This window comes from Zingiber officinale, chromosome 8B (genome assembly GCF_018446385.1).
Source record: "Zingiber officinale cultivar Zhangliang chromosome 8B, Zo_v1.1, whole genome shotgun sequence".
NCBI classification, from domain to species: Eukaryota; Viridiplantae; Streptophyta; class Magnoliopsida; order Zingiberales; family Zingiberaceae; genus Zingiber; species Zingiber officinale.
The window spans coordinates 43,878,550-43,898,187 of NC_056001.1; the positions used below are offsets into that span (position 1 = coordinate 43,878,550).

A 19,638-nucleotide genomic window follows, 5' to 3' on the forward strand; every position below is an offset into this window, starting at 1 on the left:
TGACCTGCATAGATGTCTCATGTCAGATAAATCGAGTGGAATTTGTACATTCAAAGTCCTTCCTTCACAGAGATATCAAACCAGATAACTTTATTATGGGTCTTGGTAGACGAGCTAATCAGGTTTGTGATTTCTTCCTCTTATTTTCTGTTGATTTGGTTTTATTTTTTTGCTTAATGATGTTGCCTTTGCATTTCTTTATAGGTGTATATTATTGATTTTGGCCTTGCCAAGAAGTATAGGGACACTGCAACTCATCAGCATATTCCTTACAGGTTTGACAATTTAATCCATGAACAATTTTCTTTGTTGTTGATATTGCAATCATGTAAAATTGTCAGATTTGTCAATTTTCTGTCATTACTCATTGCCATGAATATTTTGTAAAGATCATTAGCATTTCCAAGGTAAAGGTCTTTGTAGTTTTATAGTGTTTCATATGTAATAACCAATAATGATAAAGGTCAAATTTGTTGTTTTTTATGCAGACTTTTAGTCTGTTTATTTCCACTTTTCAGTTTTATGGTATCAGATATACCATGATATTTTACTGCTCATCAGTAAGAAGCAATTATGGAAGTAACTAAATCTTGCATTTTTGCCACATCCTACTTGTTATAAAAGTTTGAAGGTGTAGACAGCAGACACTGGTTCTATGAATTTTAATTTGCATCTACTTCAGTTGGCCCATTCTCTAGTCTCTTTAAGTATCATGACTGATACCACTATGCCTAAACTCTACATTTGTACATTTTCTCCTTTCTTTGTTATTATTTAGGTAGTTTAATATGGTTATATGATTTCATACTGAATGTTTCATATAAGCAAAAAAGAGAAGAAAAAATCTCTCACTTGATTCCTCTATCACATGGATGCTTTCAAAGTGGTTGCTTTATTTAGTTAATGCTCTGCTTTTATTGCAGAGAGAACAAAAATTTAACTGGAACTGCTAGATATGCAAGTGTGAATACACATCTTGGCATAGGTATGAGCTACAATTTTCCCTGTAACCTAGTTTTGGCATATGAACTATTTCTAAGTTGTATATACTGTTTTTCCTTATAAGTTTTTTGGCTTCTTTTTCTTCATTTAAGAACAAAGCAGGAGGGATGATTTAGAATCTCTCGGATATGTTCTAATGTACTTCTTAAGAGGAAGGTTGGTCCCACTTGGTACATTTGTATTTTTCCCATCTCGTAGATTGTTAACCTTTGTTGTCATTGTTTCTTTCTCAGCCTTCCATGGCAAGGTCTGAAAGCAGGAACCAAGAAGCAGAAGTATGAAAAGATTAGTGAAAAAAAAGTGGCCACGTCAATTGAGGCAAAATCTCATCTTGATTAATCTGAAGTATTGTGCTTCTTTTTCCATGGTTATTATGAGAAATGTGATTATGCCTTTGTAGACTTTGTGCCGAGGATATCCTTCAGAGTTTGCTTCTTACTTCCATTATTGCCGTTCATTAAGATTTGAGGACAAGCCTGATTATGCATATCTTAAGAGATTATTCCGAGACCTTTTTATCCGTGAAGGTGTATTTCCTTTCCCATCTGTCAATTTTGAGATTGGTGACAAAGAATTGAGGATGCAGAATTTTTCTTAAGCAAGTATATTATTTTTTTATGTTAATCGTCTTTTATATTTGTTTTCTCTGCAGGTTTTCAATTTGATTATGTATTTGATTGGACCATTTTGAAATATCAGCAATCTCAGATAGCTGGTGCCCCTCCACGTGCTATTGTTAGTCTAATTGCAGATGTTTCATAATGAGTTGTTTTTTTTATAATCTCGAACAAGTGGATAACCTCGATATTATTTTTAGGGACCAAGTGCAGGGCCTAGCTTGGCCATGGCTCCTGTTGTGGCAAATGATAGGCAATCAGGTGAGGTCTCACATAGTTTGTTAATTATGTTTTATTGATTCTGTTTCAATGAAGTTTTATTCAGCTTCTCGAATTGTTCCCTATTCACTCTTCTTTATCAAATATTCATTTCTTATTTTAACTTAGATAAACTGTTAATTTACTATTGTTTCACCTTCGACCTGTGTGGGTTTTTCAGAATCTCTAATAATGTTGCATGAATCATACTCATTTTTTAACGACAATCCATATATCATACAAACATGTTGAAGACAATCCATATCATAATCCGGAGTCATAAGACTTGCATGATTACAATTTAGGTGGTGAGGAAGGAAGAGCAAGTGGTTGGTTGGCTGCGGACCCTTATCGTCATGGACGATCATCTCCAACTGTAAATGTTGGCAATTCATCAAAACAGAAGGCCCCTGTCTCGAGTGATCTATCTGGCAGCAAAGATGCTATGGTAAGTTTATTGGTTGATTTTATCAGTTATTCTTGCTAAATATCTATTGGTATCAGCCTTTGGTTGATTATGCAGTAAAATTGGAAATGTGACTCTTGTGTGTTGCTTGAATATTGCATTAAAATCTCATGAATGGTTGACAATCCACCAGTCTGCCACGGTACCAACTTTCTAGGTTTCTTACGTGGACCACCTTGTTTTCAGTGATTAATGATTAATAAAAATGGTAGGTAAACCGAGCAATGAGATCATGTGTTGTTACTGGTCCCTGATTAAGCTGTAACAGCAGCAACAATTTGGCTTGTGTGGCCGGCATTTCAAACCATGATTCTAAGAAATCTTGTTATAGTACATGAAGCTTTTTTCTTATTGCATTTAAGTAGACGGGTTGGTGCCTACAACCAAAATGGAAACAAGTGTTTTGTGGTTCAACAATGTGGAATCTCATCTAGATCATTTAATTTGTTTTATCAGTACAACACTATCCCAAGTGTAGATTGACCATGCCACAATCAATACCTGCAGACTGGAATTGTTAAAATGGCCAAGATAGGATTTCAACAACAAAAGATCAGAAATGCAGAATGCTTCTGCTAACTCCTATTAAGAAATTGCCCGGAATTTTTATATGATGTGTTGGTTTAGAAAATCAGCCCATGCTAGTTGGTGCGGACAAAACTTATCATTACACCAGTCAAGTAGCTTACTGAATAGGGTTGAGACTGGAGAGATGATCTTTGATGATGCAAGGTGAGTCATTCCTGAGCAGCAATGGGATGTAAGTGCAGGGCTCCTGTGACAAGAGGTAAGGGTAAGGCTTTCGCGGTGGAAGTTAAGAGCAACGCTTCTGCAATGCGAAGTGGAGACTCAAAACTTGACGAGGTGAGGCCGTGGCTTTTGTGATGGGTAGCAAGTGTGTTGGCTTCGCAACAGTAGGTGAGGGGGATGCAAGGTACACAGCTTGGGAAGTGAAGTTACATTAGGTGTGGCTTTGGTGACGGGTGGCAAAGGTGGCACTGTTGTTGCCTGCTTCTTAGTTCCTCCTCCTCGTTCCTAGCCGATTCCACTGGCAACAAATGTCACAGCAATACAACACCAGCATGTTTTCATTCGAACCAGAGTACTTCAAATTAAACTGGAGCTTAATACACAGTTTTCCATATATAAGTAAGTAGCTACCTGGTGTTAGAGGGATAAGATCCATGTAGATTCTTAGTAGTTGGCACTAACAGCTCAAAGATGATAGTGTCAACGATCCACCATATTCAGAATTTGTGCATAAGTTGCCACTCTGTATCTACTCACCTGTGCTACATCCACCTCGGCGAAGAAAATGCAGACATAGTAGCACTTCCCTTTTGGGTTTTTCCTTCAATGCTTCCAAATCAAGTAAAATCCTCGCTAAATGCTTGAAATTTGCAGACAACTTTATGATTGAGCTTGCAAAAAGGAAAAACTAGCTTTTACCATCATATAGCTTTTGTGAGATGCATTCCTAATGTTTTATGTACGCTCTAAATTGAATGTGTCCATAGATTTCCGGTTCCACTTTAATGGGACGGCCAAGCAGTTCTTCAAGGCGGCCTGCTTTTGGCAGTCGAGAAATGATAGGGACTGAGGCAGATCCATCTCGTACCCGAGCTGCAGACTCCAGTCCAATGACCTACCACAAGGTTTCAACTGCTCAGAGAGGTTCTCCAATTGTTTCTACCTCATCTGGAAGGAGAACATCTGTGCTCAAGAACTACGAGACCACGCTGAAAGGCATTGAGGGCCTCAATTTGGATAGCGAGAAGAACTAGTTCAAGTCGCTGCCTGTTCTGTTGCTCTTCCAGGGGCATCAAGTTGCCTCATGAAATGCCCTCCGATAGATAAAAGAGATGACAAGGGTTCCGAACCATGCCAAGAAATTTGTGTGCATTTTGTTGTGAAAATCTGCACAAGTTGGGATAAACAGCTAGCTTCTTGTACTGCCCATGTATTACCTGTTGTATTTTATTGTTCTTTGGATTCACATTAGTATTAGCAAGGCTTAATGATGATGATTAAGAACACAAGATATTAGAATTCCACTGGTTTGTTTATGTGCTTCAACCTGCCTCCCTAAAAACATTGTGTTTAGCCATCTTGAAATTATTTCTATTTGTTTATATTAAGTGATCTAAAATGAGTTCAGAGTGTGATTTTAGGCTTATTCAAATTAATGGATGATAAAAAAAAGTCCATAACTGATTTGGGATAGAAATCCAAGGTAACTGAACACTCCATCAGTCATTTTTAACAAAAGTCTTTATGTACCTGGTAATTGTGATCGTCAGAATTAACTGCTTTCAAACAAAACAATCTGTTCATGAAAGCAACAGCATGCATTCACTGAGGACTCGTATACAAATGTTTTGCTTCCACTGGGGGATTTGTTGCATTTTCGTAATCATGGCTTACTTTCCTGATTCCTTTTTATGATGTATAGCTTCGACAATGGCCTCGATTTCTTCCTTGGCTCGTTCAAACACGTTTGGGCCTTTAACGTCATCGATAGGAGTGTTCTCATCAATGTCATTGCTCGTGCCATGAGTCTCCTTGTGATGTGTTTTATGATTATCAGCTACTTCCTCTGTCACAAGCAAAAAAAAAACACATGATTTCAGTTCTGTTGTTGTCAAACATTAAAGACTAATGTTATTGAAGGGGTTAGATGATAGGCGCATCAAAAAAGCATACATTCACGAACTGGGATAATAACTTGGCAACAGCAAGAGTTTCAACATAGCTACACTACCCTAGTGAGGAATTATCTGATGCACATCAAATCTTTTGGTACCAGGCAGCTAGAAATCATATGCAAAGGAAGATAGAATTTAGTATTGGATTGTATATGAGCACACTAGACTGGGAAATCTGAATTATGCAGTTGTTTCCTTTGATCCTAGAAATCTTCTTGAGGAAAGTAATAGAGTATTGGATAGTCTTTGCATTCTCAGTTACAGCTAAAAATCTAATTAGTGATGTGGGAACAACTACAAAGTGCACTATTTGTTTGTTAACCTACTATAGAAACTAAGGACAAGTTTGCTTGGATGGAAAAATAGGACAGGCAGGGAAAAGGGAAGGGAAAGCGGTTTACTTGGATGGAAAGATAGTACAGGCAGGGAAGGGAAGGGAAAGTGGTACAAAAATGTACACAAGTAATGAAGCTTCATCCCCTACCTAACTTTCATCCCGAGTAAACTGAACCAAAAGAGAAGATAAAAGAAATAAAATTGTTAGTTTCTCTTTTATGCATGAAAGGAAACAAAGAGGAATGAATTTAATTCTGTTCAATTCTTGTACTGAGGGTATTCTATTTCTCAGATGGAAATGGAGGAAAATGAAGTTCAAGATCTATTGAATTCAACAACAACCACCGAACCTTTAACCTGTTATATTCTCATCTATATTTAAATGAATTTTATCTTATGTTATCATTGCTAACAATCTTCTTTAGTCTCCCTCTCCAAGATCTACTCTTTCCTTTTTCTTTTCTTTTCAATTAAATTATTTCATTCCCCTCTTACACCCTCACCTCCAGGTAAACAACATTATTTCATTTCCATGACCAACATCCATTCTGAAGTAATTTTGAATTGAAAAAACTATAATAACAAGCTTACGTTCTTGAGGCTCAAGATCTGAGATTTTCTTGGGGTGAACAGCCTCTATGATGGCTTCAATCTCTTCTTTGGCTCGTTCAAACACATTCGGACCTCTAACTTTCTCCACCGGTGTGTTCTCATCGATGTCATTGCTCTGTCCATGAGTCTCCCAGTCATGGGTTTTCCGCCTATCCATGATCGCTTTGCTACCAAAAAGGTGAAAACATAACAGTCAGAAAAATCTACTCTTGATTACGAATCAGTGAAATCTTCTGAGAGAAAGACAAACTTTGGTCAGTCGAGGCTCGATAGCAACCAAGGCGTGACAAACTCGACGAATCTAAAGTCTAAACAGAAAAAATGGCATAATTTTGACCACAAAAAAAAACTTCTAAGCGTGAAGCAGGGCAGCGAATCTCCAGATCAAATGCTAAGAAGTAGCAAGGAACAACAAAAATCCAACGATCTAACTGGCATCAAAAGGATTGACGAAAGAGAATCGCGAAACTTACCTCCTTTCGGAAGGATCGATCTAAAGGGACGGAAGAGAGGAAGCCGGATGCCCTACAACGGAAACTTAGCGGTTTCATTAATAAACCACTCCAATATGGGCCTTCAAAGCGCTCTTTAGATATTGGGCCTGACTCGGCCCAAATAAAGCAGTACATCTCACTATCATGATATAAAGAATAGGACAGGTATTCTAATAGTTAATTAATAATTTTTATAAGATCAGATTGATTAATCGATATAAGTTAATATTTAATTCCTAAGTAAAAAAAGATAGAACAAACTCCCACGTTTCATCTACATTTTTCAGGATTAGTCAATTTAAATAACGTTATATTAGATTTAAAAAAAAGTTAATAATTAATATTATATTAGAAAAAATACTTTTCCTATGATCATTCATCTTCCGGATTAATAGCTTCCAAGAGAATTATACTAGATTAAAAAAAGTTAATAATATTAATAATTTATATTATGTTAGAAAAAACGCTTTCCTAGGTTTAATATTTTAAATAACTTTAAAACCCGATATAATTTTAACTACGGAGTGTAATATTTTTAATTGGATGCTTATTAAAATTCAAATGGTGCAACGGTGAAGATATCTGATGGATCTCAATAGCATCAATTATCTACGCTCTATTTGATGAAAAGCATGGAACAATATGAAATACGATACCATGGACCTGGGTCCATTGACGGACACAGTGTTATAAATGCAAGGAAGTACGATTATTTATGGACTTGGGCCTGGCCGACTGATAGAACGGTCATGTTATAAGTTATGATTGAGTACTCCGGTGGAAGATAGACTCTCATCAATGAAAAGCGACCAATGTAGATCAGCTATCAATGTTCAACAACATGAGCACTATTTAAATTTATCTGATGATTGATAAAAAATTTACTAAGAATCAGATAGATTTTTCAAAATTAATCGATTCAAAAAATTAAATATCTAAATTACCCAAAAAATTGGATCCTCCCAAATGGTTAACAAATATTTACTGGTCAAATCCTAATTCTGGCTTCCTATAGCGTGAATCGATTATCTCCCGAATTAATCGTTTCGAAAACTTCAATACGTGAATTATAAAAAAATAATTCTAATAAATTAAAGTATACTTTTTTATTATTATTATACATTAATAAAAAAAATAAAAATGAATACAATAAATTGTCGAAAGATTAAATAAGAAGGTAAAATTAATTATAAATTTATGTATGTGAATTAATAAACATTTTTATAAAAAAAACATTTTTTTAATTACCGAGAAGTTTCCTGGCTTTGCCCATATTTATTGCCGCGCCGCCTCCGCGGTTGCTTCATCACCCTCTCGGCCTCTTCCTGCTTCCACTCGCCCTCCCATCACCGGCCCCATGGTGGTGAGGAAGCGGCCGCGGCAGACCATGCCGCGAACCAGCAGCATGGCCGAGTTCGCCCCTTCCGACGCAGCCGCACAGCTCCGCCCCTCCGATCGCCTCCTCCGGCAGCAACCCAGCCACCGTCGTGATGCGGATCCGGAAGAAGGGCGGAGGAGGAACACGGGCGGTGCTTTGGCGACAGATACGGCAGCGTCCTTCTTAACGGCATGCGGCCTCTGCAGGCGCCAACTCGGCCCCGGCCGGGACACGTTCATGTATAGGTATTTCGATCCCGCTCGTGGGTCGCCCCCAAAATTCGATTTATGTTCTTTAGCCGTCTAGTCTTTTTATGCAGAAGAAATGTGGAGATCCAGTGAAGCTCTGATATCTCCTACTCCTTCAGTTTCTCACTAATTGGAAATGATCCTTTGACCTCATTTGTTTGAGAGAAATAACTACGACAATATTCCATTCTTATATTTCTTCCTTGCTATGTTTTCTTCATGGAAGAGTGTGCTCATGTTTAGTTCCTCAGTAACTCCTCTATCAGTCAGTGCTTGTAATGCTTGAATCTATACAAACCTTCCCTGACAACTCTATTTTTCTAAGAAAAAAAAAACAAATGTTTTTCTTTGATCTATATCACTACCCCTGAACTTTTGAGTCTGCTTGTTTCCCTAGATGATTTATATGATATTGCTCATGATTTCACTTCATGCTATATGATATAAAGATCCGTCGATCAAAATAGCATCTCAATGAAATTAAAGCCCACATAACATACCATTTTCATGTTGAGCATCTGGATGAAACTTTGTCGTAGTTATTTGGTTCTTTCTTTGATCTGATATATCCATGTGTTTCTTTTGGAAGGGGTGACATTGCATTCTGCAGCCTAGAGTGCCGGCAACAGCATATAAATCAGGATGAAAAGAAGGAGAAATGCTCCCTAACTTGCATGAAGGACACTCCCAAGGCTCCTAGTAGTTCCAGTGATTCCGACAACTGTGGAACCGCTGCTGCTGCTTAAAATTCGATCGACTGTTACGGTTACTTTAAGTTGTAAGCCAAAGTAAAAAGATGTAGTTGTTGGGTGGTTCTATTATGCTTTCAGGCATCAACTAGGTTGTTTAACAATAAGTCAACCACTATGATGCATTATTGCTAAGATTGCGCTTTGTTGGAAGAACATATCCTATCAATATGATGCTGAAATCACTAGCGTCTATCAATAAGATTGTGCTATGAGTCAGTGGTCCTCTACTTGGGATTCTTAACAAACAATGAAAAAAAGCTTATAGTTCCAACCATTGGACATGATATGATGCACAACAATACTAAGCAATGTACCTCCACTAATTTGAATTGAGTATTGTACATTATTTTACTTTTTCATCAGGGAAAAGGCTAGATGGAAGAATCTGTGTCATAAGAGTTGAACTGATACATAAGACAGATATCGAAACAAGACACTGGTAGCAACTGATATGGAAATAGTTCTTCCATAATACTTACCTATTGGTTTGGATTTCTTCTTGTTCACAGCTCATCCAAATGAAAATTTTTCATGTCACAACATTGGATTGCCAGGTGTAGCCTCAATATGTGGTTCTCATAGAACTAGGATCCAGATTTATGGTTACTTCATGAAACAGTTTTCACCAGAGTTAAAGTTTGTAATCAACAGAGTTACAATAAAAAATAATATAGTATTCTAGAGTAGTTATAATTGGACTAGATGAATCAACTAGGGTTGAAGAGGTAAGGGATAGAGCCTATTGAGAGAAACCACAAAAATCTAGCTGACATGGTTAAAATGATTTAAGATATAGTGTTATTATTTGAATAGAGATTGAGGGAGAGGTTGATCCATAGAGTGATTAATGCACTTTATGATTTAGATAGAGACAAGATCCATGTAGTGATTAACACGGCTTGACGATGACAACGATGATGGCGATGAGGTTTGATTTTCATGTGCTATGCTTATGGTTGGCACTTACATCCCATCCCTATCATGCCAACCATAGTTTGAATGACAGAATCTTTTAAGATCCAAGAATGTTGATTGAGAGAAGCCTAACTTTTGAACTCTCACCTCTCACAGTAAAACAAACTGAAATTTGAATCTTATTCCTGGAAACAAATTTCTGCAACTGTTTGAATCTCCAAAGCCACTGAACTGGTGGAACCGTATTCCTTGTGAGGTTTTAGTTATTTGAGGTTGTGCAATGAAACTTTATCACCAAAAGCTAAATCCACTAATTAAGCATCCTTAACAAAAGAAACAGGGTAGAGTATCAAAAGCCTTTTATGTCGCCTTAACAAAACACTTGCCACTTCTGTGTGTGCATGCGTCCCACTACTTTTCCACAGTTCCAACCTTAATCAGATACCTTGACAACAACAGTGAAGCACTATTATTTTGAGACTTCAAAAGCTTTCACTAGATTCTAATCTTTCCATTATTTTATTTCTGTTCCAATTATATATGCACAGATGGTCAATTGCCTCATAATTATTCATGTAGTTTAGTATGTCATCATCCTTATTCTAATGGCAAGTAGTTATTGTTTAATGTTTCATGCCGAGCATGATTTGTTTTGAAAAAGGGAGCATAAGTTAAAATAAGTGGCTGATGAAGTAAGCAAGTGGTTTGTGATAGGCTTGAGGAATATTTGCCATCAAGGATAATCTGGATGATGACTAAGCTTATGGTTGTTTTTGCATCACTTTTGACACATTCATGTTTCTTTAACACACTTTTTTCTCTTGGATGCCTCATCACTTTTGAACAATGCATATTTTATTGAATAGCTTGACTATAACAATGGAACAACTTCACTATTTTCACTAGAATCCAGTAGTTCCATTATTTTATATTCTTCTGTCAAAACTTTGATCATATTATTGTCTACACTACACTTGCCCAAATAATTGAAGTGATGCAGTAAATAGAGGTTGATTACCTTTTCTCCATTGTTATCCTCTTTAAGATCTTGAAAAAGTTGCAAATATTTGAGAGGTAAAATGAGATTTGCTCTGATTAGGATAGCTAATTCCATTGTGTTCTAGTATCCCTGTAAGGTGGAAGATGGAGATAGTTCACACACTTTCATGTTAACCCTAATGACAAACTTTTTGTTCCTGTGTATTCTCTTCACTGTCAGTGTTCTAATTATATTGGACAACTTGACCATTACAGTACAGCATCACAATTATTTTAAACCTTAAAAAAGTTACTTTCACTAGATTCAAGACCTTGCATTATTTTATGTATTTGTTTCACATGAACAATTGCCCTACAATTATTGGAACAGAAACTGCAATTACTGGAACATAATTTTTTTTTCAATGTGGAAATTGACTAAATGTAAAGAGGGGGGCTTTGACATCACGATAAAATTACTATCATATACCTTCAAGGTTATAGGCTCGAATCATGAAAATAATTTCTCACAAAAATATAAAGTAAAATTGCATACAATATGATTGGATTTTTTTCTCGAGACTTCACGTTGACAAAAACTTCGTATATTGGACTAGCCTTCTAGGTGTCAATTCTAATAATTCATGTTTACACTTTCAGTTTTGTCAATTTAACACACTGTATAATATTAAATAATGTGTTTTAAAATAGATTAACATATTCATATATAAATCATGATACAAAAAAATAATCATTTTGAATTAACAATCTCAAATATAATATTTTGAGAAAACCTAAGAGGAAATGTGCTTTTTGATGGTATTTGTTGCCGTCCTCCATAAATTCACTGTCATATTATATCATATAGCATCTTACTATTTTTTTTTTAATGAAAAATATCTTTTGGAGATCAAGTCTGGCCTGTTTTATTTTTATTATAAATGAAATATATATATATATATATATATATATATATATATATAATTTAATACCCTACACACCTGTGGACGACTAAGTGCAATCCGAGTGCACCCCAATCTTCAAAAGTAAATCGAGGCACCCGAAAAAACTTTCGGGCGACCAAATTGTATTCAATTGTCCACGTTTTTTTGGATGTCAAATTGTATTCAATTGTCCACAGATGTGCAAGTATATATATATATATATATCTACACACTCTCTGCTATGTACCACTCTGCGGAGTCAAAGTGCCCGGATCAATTCAAGGTACCCTAACTCAACACCCCGACTAACACAAGCATGGAAATGAGGTGCACAACATATCAAAACTATATATATAATTACAATATGTAGATCTAAAATTTAGATAAATCTAACTAATAACAATTGGGATTATAGTTCGATTTAAAAGTAAATTTTACGAAGAAATATATGATTGAAACATGAGACAGAACACGACTAGTAAAGCATTGCATTGGACAATGCATCTCAAAATACTATATCAGTAAAAGGGCAAATGGAGGAATTAAAGCATCTCTCTCTCTACATTGTCAACTTAATTAGTTACATGCTAAATATATCTTACTCATTTGTTAAAATTCTTATTAAACTCCAATTATTACCAACCTCAATTAGCAAAATTATTATTATTTTCTTTTTTATTGTTTTATAAATAATATAAAACTTAAAGATTTTATAAGAATAATATTTTTATATAAATAAATATAAAAATAAAAGGATAAAATCATAATGGGACTTTAAATATGTATATATACACACACATTATTCAAATTTATTTGTTTAGCTTGCAATTAAATACCAAAGAGACGAACACTCTTTTTATGAAACTGAGTATCAAAATTATTTAGGAACATCCTCTACCTTTAAAATTCTATTACCTTGGAACTTTTGAATAGGATGGTGGACCACATATTCCTGAAGCGAAAATCCACTGGTGGACAACATGCTTGGCGAGCACATAACGTGTGGGTCAGCGTGTTATCCATTACGCCAAAAAGGACCCCTACCTGAGTATGGCTTTGGAAACGGTAATTTGAGGTTACTTACATAGTTTTGATAGGTTTGGTGATTAAAACAGGGATATTACAACTGAATTTTAAAGCAACTGAGCATTTTATTTTTTCTGAATTACCTCCTCGCCTATAGTCTCCAGGCATAGCGGCGGATCTTGTTTGCCTGCTTCATCTTTCAACTGGAGGCAGGAGGCAGGAGGCAGGAGGCAGTCAGAATACCTAACGGAAGCATATTGGTTACTTTTCTTTCATTTGGCAATAATCGCAGTAACAGACAAGAATTCAGATTGGGAATGATTGTGGCAGCAATGAACAAGCAGTAAAACATGGTGATTGCAGTAAAACATGGTGATTGCAGAAGTACGTCTTTTGACATGATGTATGAGATCTAAATGTTCTTTGTTGCCAGGAGCTACGGAGCAACGTGCCTAAATTAGCAAAACACAAAAAAAATGTTGAAAATAGTGTGATATTGAACACCTTTCAAGAAAACATACTATCCTGTAAGAACATTAGATATTCCAAAGCAACTTAAAATGTTTCAGACACAAGTTGGTAGGTTTTATGTTTCAGGATCGTTACATTTTTGTCAACTGAGAATATAATGGACCTCCATTTGTTTATAATGTTTCTAATTGTCTATGAACTATTCAAACAGGCTGAAATGTCTACATAACAAGAGAATATATCCAAAGGCTTCTAGTATTTTGAGGGAGATGTTTAGATATATAAAGGCTAAATCAACTCTATACTATCATTTGAGGGAGAATATTCATATTATATAGTTTAGTCTCACATCATTAGTCTAGTTTTTATGTAAAAGGAATTATATGTATCCTATATACACAGGTGTAATAATTTACTTTTCTAACGAGAATATCATTTGAATACTTTCTAGTCCGTAAAATTAAGAGAAAGGGAATAGTCCATCGTGCCAATCAAATAGTCATTACACGAGTGTAATATATAGATTCGTGATTAAACTGTGACCTAGAAGTACTAATGTCTGACTGAACACACTAGATCAATAACAGTGTAACAACGGCCCCCCAAGTTGGAGCATAGACAGTGTCTAGCTCGGACACTGAGTCGAGAAACTCACAGAAGTAAAAAAGATGGATTTGGAATAAAAATAATGAAAGAAGAATACTAGCACGCAAATAAAACATAATTTAAAGGGTTCATGAGCATGCATCCAAGGATACCATATGCCTACGATCAACAAAGGTCCAGAAATAATTTATAAAGAATGTGGATGATTAAGTTAGGAAGTAAGTAAAGGTTCAAAGGGGCCATGCTTGTATTTGTGTGAGGCACCAATTGTTGATGTGAGCAGAGGTTAATATGTGTTCACGTCCACAGAAAGCATGGCCATCAGCGAGCTGTCAAGTCAGGAGAAGAGGCTAATAGTCTTCAAGTTTGCATAAGGAAGGGCACAATCATCAACAGATTGTTGAATCGCACAGAGGCTGGTAGTAGACAGCTTGGAATTCATTACAGCAAGCAAAAGGAGGAGATTGGATTACTAGCATAGTATGATAATGGCATTTTTTAGTTATTGTATTTGTACGTCTTCAAATGGAGAATCACAGCCCTAATATCTGTAGGACCTCCTGACTTGATTAACAAGTGGATTTAATTTTCTCAAAGGGAGAGGAAGATAGCACCAATGAGCGTGAAAGCAGTGTGCGAACACTGATGCTAAGAGGAGGTTACTGGCTCCACAAATAGGAAGGTGGAAAAGGACAACGAAATTAATGTGAAATGGTATGAACATGAGGGGAAATCTTGTTAGTAATTAGCCCTAAGAGTCAATCATGAGATGATTAAGCTTTTTGGATTAATCATTGAGTTAGACTCGAATGAACTCACTCATTGGATTAAGTGTAATCCGAATTAGACTCATTGAGTTAGACTCAAATAGATCCAATTGTTGGATTGAGTCGAATTGCATGGAACCAATGGGTTAGATTCATTGGGTGAACTTGAGTTCACCAAGGAAGTTGAATGGTCAAAAATTCAACCATTGGATTGAATGGTTGATTTTGAGTCATTGGATTAGAAGATGAAAGGGTGGAGACTCTTGGTATTCCATGGGATGGTTATAAATATCATTTGGATGATATTTTCATAAGATTTGATCACTTGAGAAGGTGAATAGTCTCTTTGCATCTTCTTCTTCCTCTTTCCCTTGCTTGGCCGAAACATACATTGAAGGTTGCTAGCACAACCTTGTGTGTTCTTCTCCATCTTGTTGAGTTTGTGAGACAAACGAATGCAAGGCTTGTTCGTGTGGATACCGTAGAAGCGCGAACGCTTGATCGTGCTGTGATCCGAGCTGTCGGGAGATCGTGAGCACGCTTCAAAGGTATAACTCTATCATGTCTTTAGATCTAACTTAGTATAAGATTATGTTTCCTTTCGCATGGATCTTCTGAAGGAAATATATTTTTCCGCTGCGCGTTTGCGTGTTTAATCAACCTATTCCCTTACAAATTTCACGCAGATGATCATAGACGCGAGTGATCGATGGAAACAAGCAATACATGCAAGCAAGCAGCAGGATGTGTGCATGAGCACTTGCATGTGTAAAGAGAGCAACCAGTGCAAGATAGTATCTTGATGCTCGCAGCCTAGTCAAAGGGCAAGTGTCAGCAAATGTCAAGAAGACTGAAAGTTTGAGATGTCTGGAGAAGCAAGGATTGCAAATCGCACAGATGAAAATTATGAGAGCTGACCATGGATGGAAATGTGGCATGTGAAGGCTACCAACAGTGAAGGTCCTACAGAGGTTCTAGTAGCATGTGTTGTTGGCTGATTGCATGGAGAATGCTCTGCTGCTGGGTCATTCAGACAAAGGTAGAGGCAGCAATTTTAACAAATAAAGACGACTATTCTTGAATAGACAGGGTAGGAATTGTGCCATTCCTCACACCAGCTACTCATGCAACTAGAGGTGTCAGCAGTCAGGAAGCACAAAAAAGAGAGATGCATTGCTGCTTAGTTCAGTAACAATAAGGTGCAAAGAAGCGCTGTATTGCTTGCATAAAGATAGTAAAGATGTGGATGAGGGTGGAGGCTGCTGACCTCGACCTTAGGGAATGTTCTTCTTTAGAAAACACTAGCCTAAAAGGGTAGCCCCAATACACCTTAATCAAATAACATTGTAGTAAAAGGTGATTACGCTCATCTTAGACATCCCTCACAGTCCATTCCTAAGTTATGTGAAGGGAGGTAAATCACGGGATCAACTTATAGCCGACCGCCAAGTGGTTAGGGGTGAGAGATGTTTTTTCCCGAGGGCATGCATCCACCGGGAATTAACCCCTTACCCCATTGTAGAAAAGCTATCACCTTCTAGCTACCCCGTGGGGACACCTTAATCAAATAACATGCAAATATATATGTAGACTCTTGATAAAATTTGAACATAGAAAATCCAATAATAGCTAGTGTGGAACCTTCTATGTAACCTTTACACCTATAAATTGAATAAGTTGAGAAACAAAGGGGAGAAACTAACAAAGTTTTCAGGTTCACTAAACAAAAATCCAAGCATAAGTGTCAGGCTGTGCAATTTCAACAATTATTTCACAATTAAAGCCTATAAAATGTAGGACATGCCAAAAGATTTGTGCAAATTTTATTATAAAACAACAAAAAAAACATGATATTTATACAAAATTATCCGTGATTCATTTATGTCCATTGCAACTAACCAAATCATAAAAATTCTTGCTTGCATTAGCTCAAGTAACAATTTCAGAACATGCGATCGCAAATTTTCTGCTCTAAATGTAATGCAAAAACTTCACCTACTTGATGGAAATAAATGCACAAAAACACCACAAAAATAAGTTTACAAAAGCTTTTGATGAAAAGCAACTCAGCTTGATATATCCTTTGTCAAAATTTGTGGTGTTTAAATAAAATTTAAGGAAATAGTAAATCACCATTGTCATTTTAGAGTTTGCTTTAGGTCCAGAAATTTAAGATAGTAAGTTAATTAGCCATCTCGTGTAATTGATCAATAGCATGCCAATGTAAATAAACCATCCAGTGAGAATGATCACCAAAATCATAAAGCATTACTAAGATGCACCTCTATTCTGCATTATGCTATTCTATTGCTAAATGCACTGTCGAGCAGAGAGACAAGAGGCAAAAAGAAATTTTAGCAGAATATAATACAATGAAGTGAAACAGGCATAACCTTACAGCATAATGATGTAGAAGAATGTTGGACATCACAGCGGCCTCATGATTATTGTCTCATTGTTGAACCTACGAATTTCAGAAATAGGACCCAGAAGAGGCTAGAAGTCAATGCTGTAATAAGAAACAAAAGAGAAGGCATATTAAAAAAGCACTACTCAGAACCAAGGTAAATAAATCAAAAATCAATTAAACAACACATCTGATTGCATGGAGAATGCTCTGCTGCTGGGTCATTCAGGCAAAGGTAGAGGCAGCATGACGCATTAGTTAGCACTCCGCTCCATCATTGTCAGACCCCAAATCATGAAATTCTGAAAGGATGTAAAAAGTAAAATATGTAATAGCAGTGAGATTATCTGTAGATATCACATCTCAGACAAGCCAGAAATTGTTATTAAATTTCAAAACAACCAATTTCTTATATCCGCAAATCCTTATATCCGCAAATCCCAATAAACACTCCATATCAGAATGATAATTATTAAACTGCATTACCATAAACAGTCATTAGATTTTTAGAAATTGATAATAGCACATCAATCTCCAAACAAAACCTGCTTCTGAAGTACAGAAATTAAGATTTGACAATAAAGTTCGAACAACATTGTCCACTATAAAAAAACAGAGTGCGGAGTTCCAAGGAAGAATACCAAAAACATAAGTCAAAAATCCATACAGCGATAAACAGCGAAAAATATAAAAGCAGTTCCAGTATTTGAACAACTGTTGCATCGGAAGCCTTTCTCGATATCCAGCACCAACAGAGATTGAAAATCCATGTGATCTTTAAACGACACAGAACCACGACCTCGGAATGGAACTAGAACACAGGAGACAACAATTAGAAAGGAAATCGAACATGATGTATGGGTGACCAATGCTTTGCACAAGTAGTTTCGTAAATACATGTTAAATGATATCATCTATACCTAAACTTGTCCATATCCACCCATTGATCCAGTCGGTCTCCTTGATGCTGGAGCTGTCCCAGTAGGGTAAGAACTGCCACCTCCAGCTGCTTGTTGAGCAACAGACTGACTGCTCTGATACCCCTGAGGGCCCTGAAACCCTGGAGGTCCTTGAAACCCTGGCGAACCTTGAAAACCTGTAGCTCCCTGGAAACCAGCAGTTCCCTGATATACAGAACTTGCAGCCCCATAGTTTGGCACCTGTGCCATCTGAGGCAAAGTGGGTGCAGTCTGCTGACTCCCTGCAGCACCAAACGTAGTTGCAAAGGCAGGGTTCAAAGTAAGAGCAGAAGGTGTCATTCCAAATGCAGCTGGATTCTGCCCAGCAGCTGCCAGTAAAGCAAGCACAGCAGCATTAGACTGCATAGCCTGCCCATATGCTTGTGCCCCGCCCATGCCAAGAAAACCCTGCCCCATCAATGCAGCTTGTTGTGCTAACCCAATATCTGATACAGGCATTGTATATCCAGGACCATTGAGATTTCCTTTATTCGGTGCTGCATTGAGTGGAGCTGCTGTGTTATAATGGTGTGCCCCCTTACTTCTGTCGTTAGCCCTCTCACATTGAAGAATAATACCCTCAAAATTCTTGTTTGGCTCCTCAAGGGCTCTCATTGCGCCCTCCACTGTTTTATAGACAAACAAAGCATACCCTTTAGGCCTCCCAGTATTCCGATCAAAACCAATAGGACCCTCCTCGATCTCACCATACTGGGAGAAAAAAGCAAGGAGACGGCCACCATCGACATCGGCATGAACATTTCCTACATAGATCTTTCTAGCTACGTTATCCTGATAAGTGGTAAAACTAATACTAGGACCAGGGTTAGAGTTCAGATGGTTTGGCGCCGAGTTCTGGAAATTGGTTGTGGAGCCAGCAGATGCGAGTTGGCAAGAGGTCATGCGGCCGTCGATTAGCTTCTGTGGGCGGCGGAGGGCATGGCGGGAGGAGCTCCGGTGGCGGAATAGAACAAAGCCATATCCCTTGGATCGGCCGTTGACCTTGTCGTAGATGACGCGGCAATCATCGATGTCCCCGTAGCGGGAGAACGAGGAGCGGAGGGCATCGGCGGTGGTGTTCCAGTCGAGGCCGTGGATGAAGAGCTTGCGGTAGGAGGGATCTAGGTCAGAGGTGCGGCGTATCTCGTCCAGGGTAGCGGCATCGGATGCGGCGGCGAAGCGGAGGAGCGCAACGAGCTGGTCCCTGGAGAACAGCTCAATAAGCTTACCCACCTCGTCGTCATCCCCGTCGGCGTCCTCTTCGTCGGAGGTGGGAGCGGGCGTGTAGAGGACGGTCGGAGGAAGGGGATCGGAGGCGCCGGTGAGGAGCTCATCCTCTTGGTCGATCTTCCGCTTCTTCGTCGCCATCGAGACGGCTTCGGAGAGGACTCCACTCCACTGCAAGGGTTTTGAGTTCTAGTTTTTAGGTCCGATTAAGTACCAAAATTGTAAATAAACGGGCCAAGAGGCCCAAGACCCACCAAGCGATCGGCCTAATTTGACCCAGTACCATAAAAAAACAATCGATTTTTATGAACCAATGAAAACTGAGAAAATAAAATAAAATAAGTATTCTCCGAGCCTTCCATTGAATATTTTCTTCCCTTTGAAAAGTTCAAAGGCATAAAACGTTTCCAAAAGGATCGACCCCCTCCCGAAGAATGGCAGAGTAGTAGGGTGTCTTTTAAGTTTTTTAG

The 19,638-nt window shown here is 37.6% G+C and overlaps 4 protein-coding genes across 11 annotated transcripts in view; 2 read left to right on the plus strand and 2 right to left on the minus strand.

Moving 5' to 3' along the window:
* The window catches only part of LOC122016121 (casein kinase 1-like protein 2), an 8,802-nt gene extending 4,383 nt beyond the window's left edge, over positions 1-4,419 (plus strand). Inside the window, exons 13-14 of the mRNA XM_042573315.1 lie at positions 2,183-2,325; positions 3,861-4,419. Of these exons, the coding sequence (XP_042429249.1) occupies positions 2,183-2,325; positions 3,861-4,127 (410 nt within the window). The 3' untranslated portion in view covers positions 4,128-4,419. The remainder of the gene's footprint in view (positions 1-2,182; positions 2,326-3,860) is intronic.
* A 106-nt stretch (positions 4,420-4,525) lies between these two features.
* Positions 4,526-6,536, minus strand: LOC122016120. 2 transcript variants are annotated; one of them, XM_042573314.1, is made up of 4 exons: positions 6,470-6,536; positions 6,247-6,304; positions 5,976-6,163; positions 4,526-4,939 (listed from the first exon to the last, which is right to left on the minus strand). In XM_042573314.1, the coding sequence occupies exons 3-4, from the start codon at positions 6,151-6,153 to the stop codon at positions 4,764-4,766; spliced, it is 354 nt and encodes a 117-aa protein (XP_042429248.1). In that variant the 5' UTR covers positions 6,154-6,163; positions 6,247-6,304; positions 6,470-6,536; the 3' UTR covers positions 4,526-4,763. The 2 variants fall into 2 exon arrangements, with proteins under 2 accessions (XP_042429248.1, XP_042429247.1); XM_042573313.1 differs by lacking the exon at positions 6,247-6,304 and having other exon boundaries at positions 6,470-6,531.
* A 1,208-nt stretch (positions 6,537-7,744) lies between these two features.
* On the plus strand, positions 7,745-9,095 carry LOC122013345 (FCS-Like Zinc finger 5-like). Its single transcript, XM_042569600.1, has 2 exons — positions 7,745-8,113; positions 8,706-9,095. Exons 1-2 carry the CDS (start codon positions 7,848-7,850, stop codon positions 8,860-8,862), a joined length of 423 nt encoding a protein of 140 aa, XP_042425534.1. The 5' UTR covers positions 7,745-7,847; the 3' UTR covers positions 8,863-9,095.
* Positions 9,096-12,455: 3,360 nt separating this feature from the next.
* Positions 12,456-19,346, minus strand: LOC122015103 (UBP1-associated protein 2B-like). Of its 7 annotated transcripts, none has more exons than XR_006120834.1 (5): positions 17,903-19,346; positions 17,171-17,284; positions 16,974-17,084; positions 12,875-12,974; positions 12,456-12,759 (listed from the first exon to the last, which is right to left on the minus strand). XR_006120834.1 is itself a non-coding variant. In XM_042571790.1 (2 exons), exon 1 carries the CDS (start codon positions 19,307-19,309, stop codon positions 17,903-17,905), a length of 1,407 nt encoding a protein of 468 aa, XP_042427724.1. In that variant the 5' UTR covers positions 19,310-19,346; the 3' UTR covers positions 17,532-17,793. The 7 variants fall into 7 exon arrangements, 1 of the variants encoding a protein (XP_042427724.1); XR_006120832.1 differs by having other exon boundaries at positions 16,969-17,084; XR_006120833.1 differs by having other exon boundaries at positions 12,456-12,749; positions 16,974-17,284.
* Positions 19,347-19,638: the final 292 nt, after the last annotated feature.

Excerpts from the sequence above, each read along its gene's own strand:
- LOC122016120 (XM_042573314.1), bottom strand. The coding sequence starts at position 6,153 with ATGGATAGGCGGAAAACCCATGACTGGGAGACTCATGGACAGAGCAAT. Across the intron at positions 4,940-5,975 it reads AGATCTTGAGCCTCAAGAAC|AGGAAGTAGCTGATAATCAT; the intron begins GTAAGCTTGTTA and ends TGCTTGTGACAG.
- LOC122013345 (XM_042569600.1), top strand. The coding sequence starts at position 7,848 with ATGGTGGTGAGGAAGCGGCCGCGGCAGACCATGCCGCGAACCAGCAGC. Across the intron at positions 8,114-8,705 it reads CGGGACACGTTCATGTATAG|GGGTGACATTGCATTCTGCA; the intron begins GTATTTCGATCC and ends TTCTTTTGGAAG.
- LOC122015103 (XM_042571790.1), bottom strand. The coding sequence starts at position 19,309 with ATGGCGACGAAGAAGCGGAAGATCGACCAAGAGGATGAGCTCCTCACC.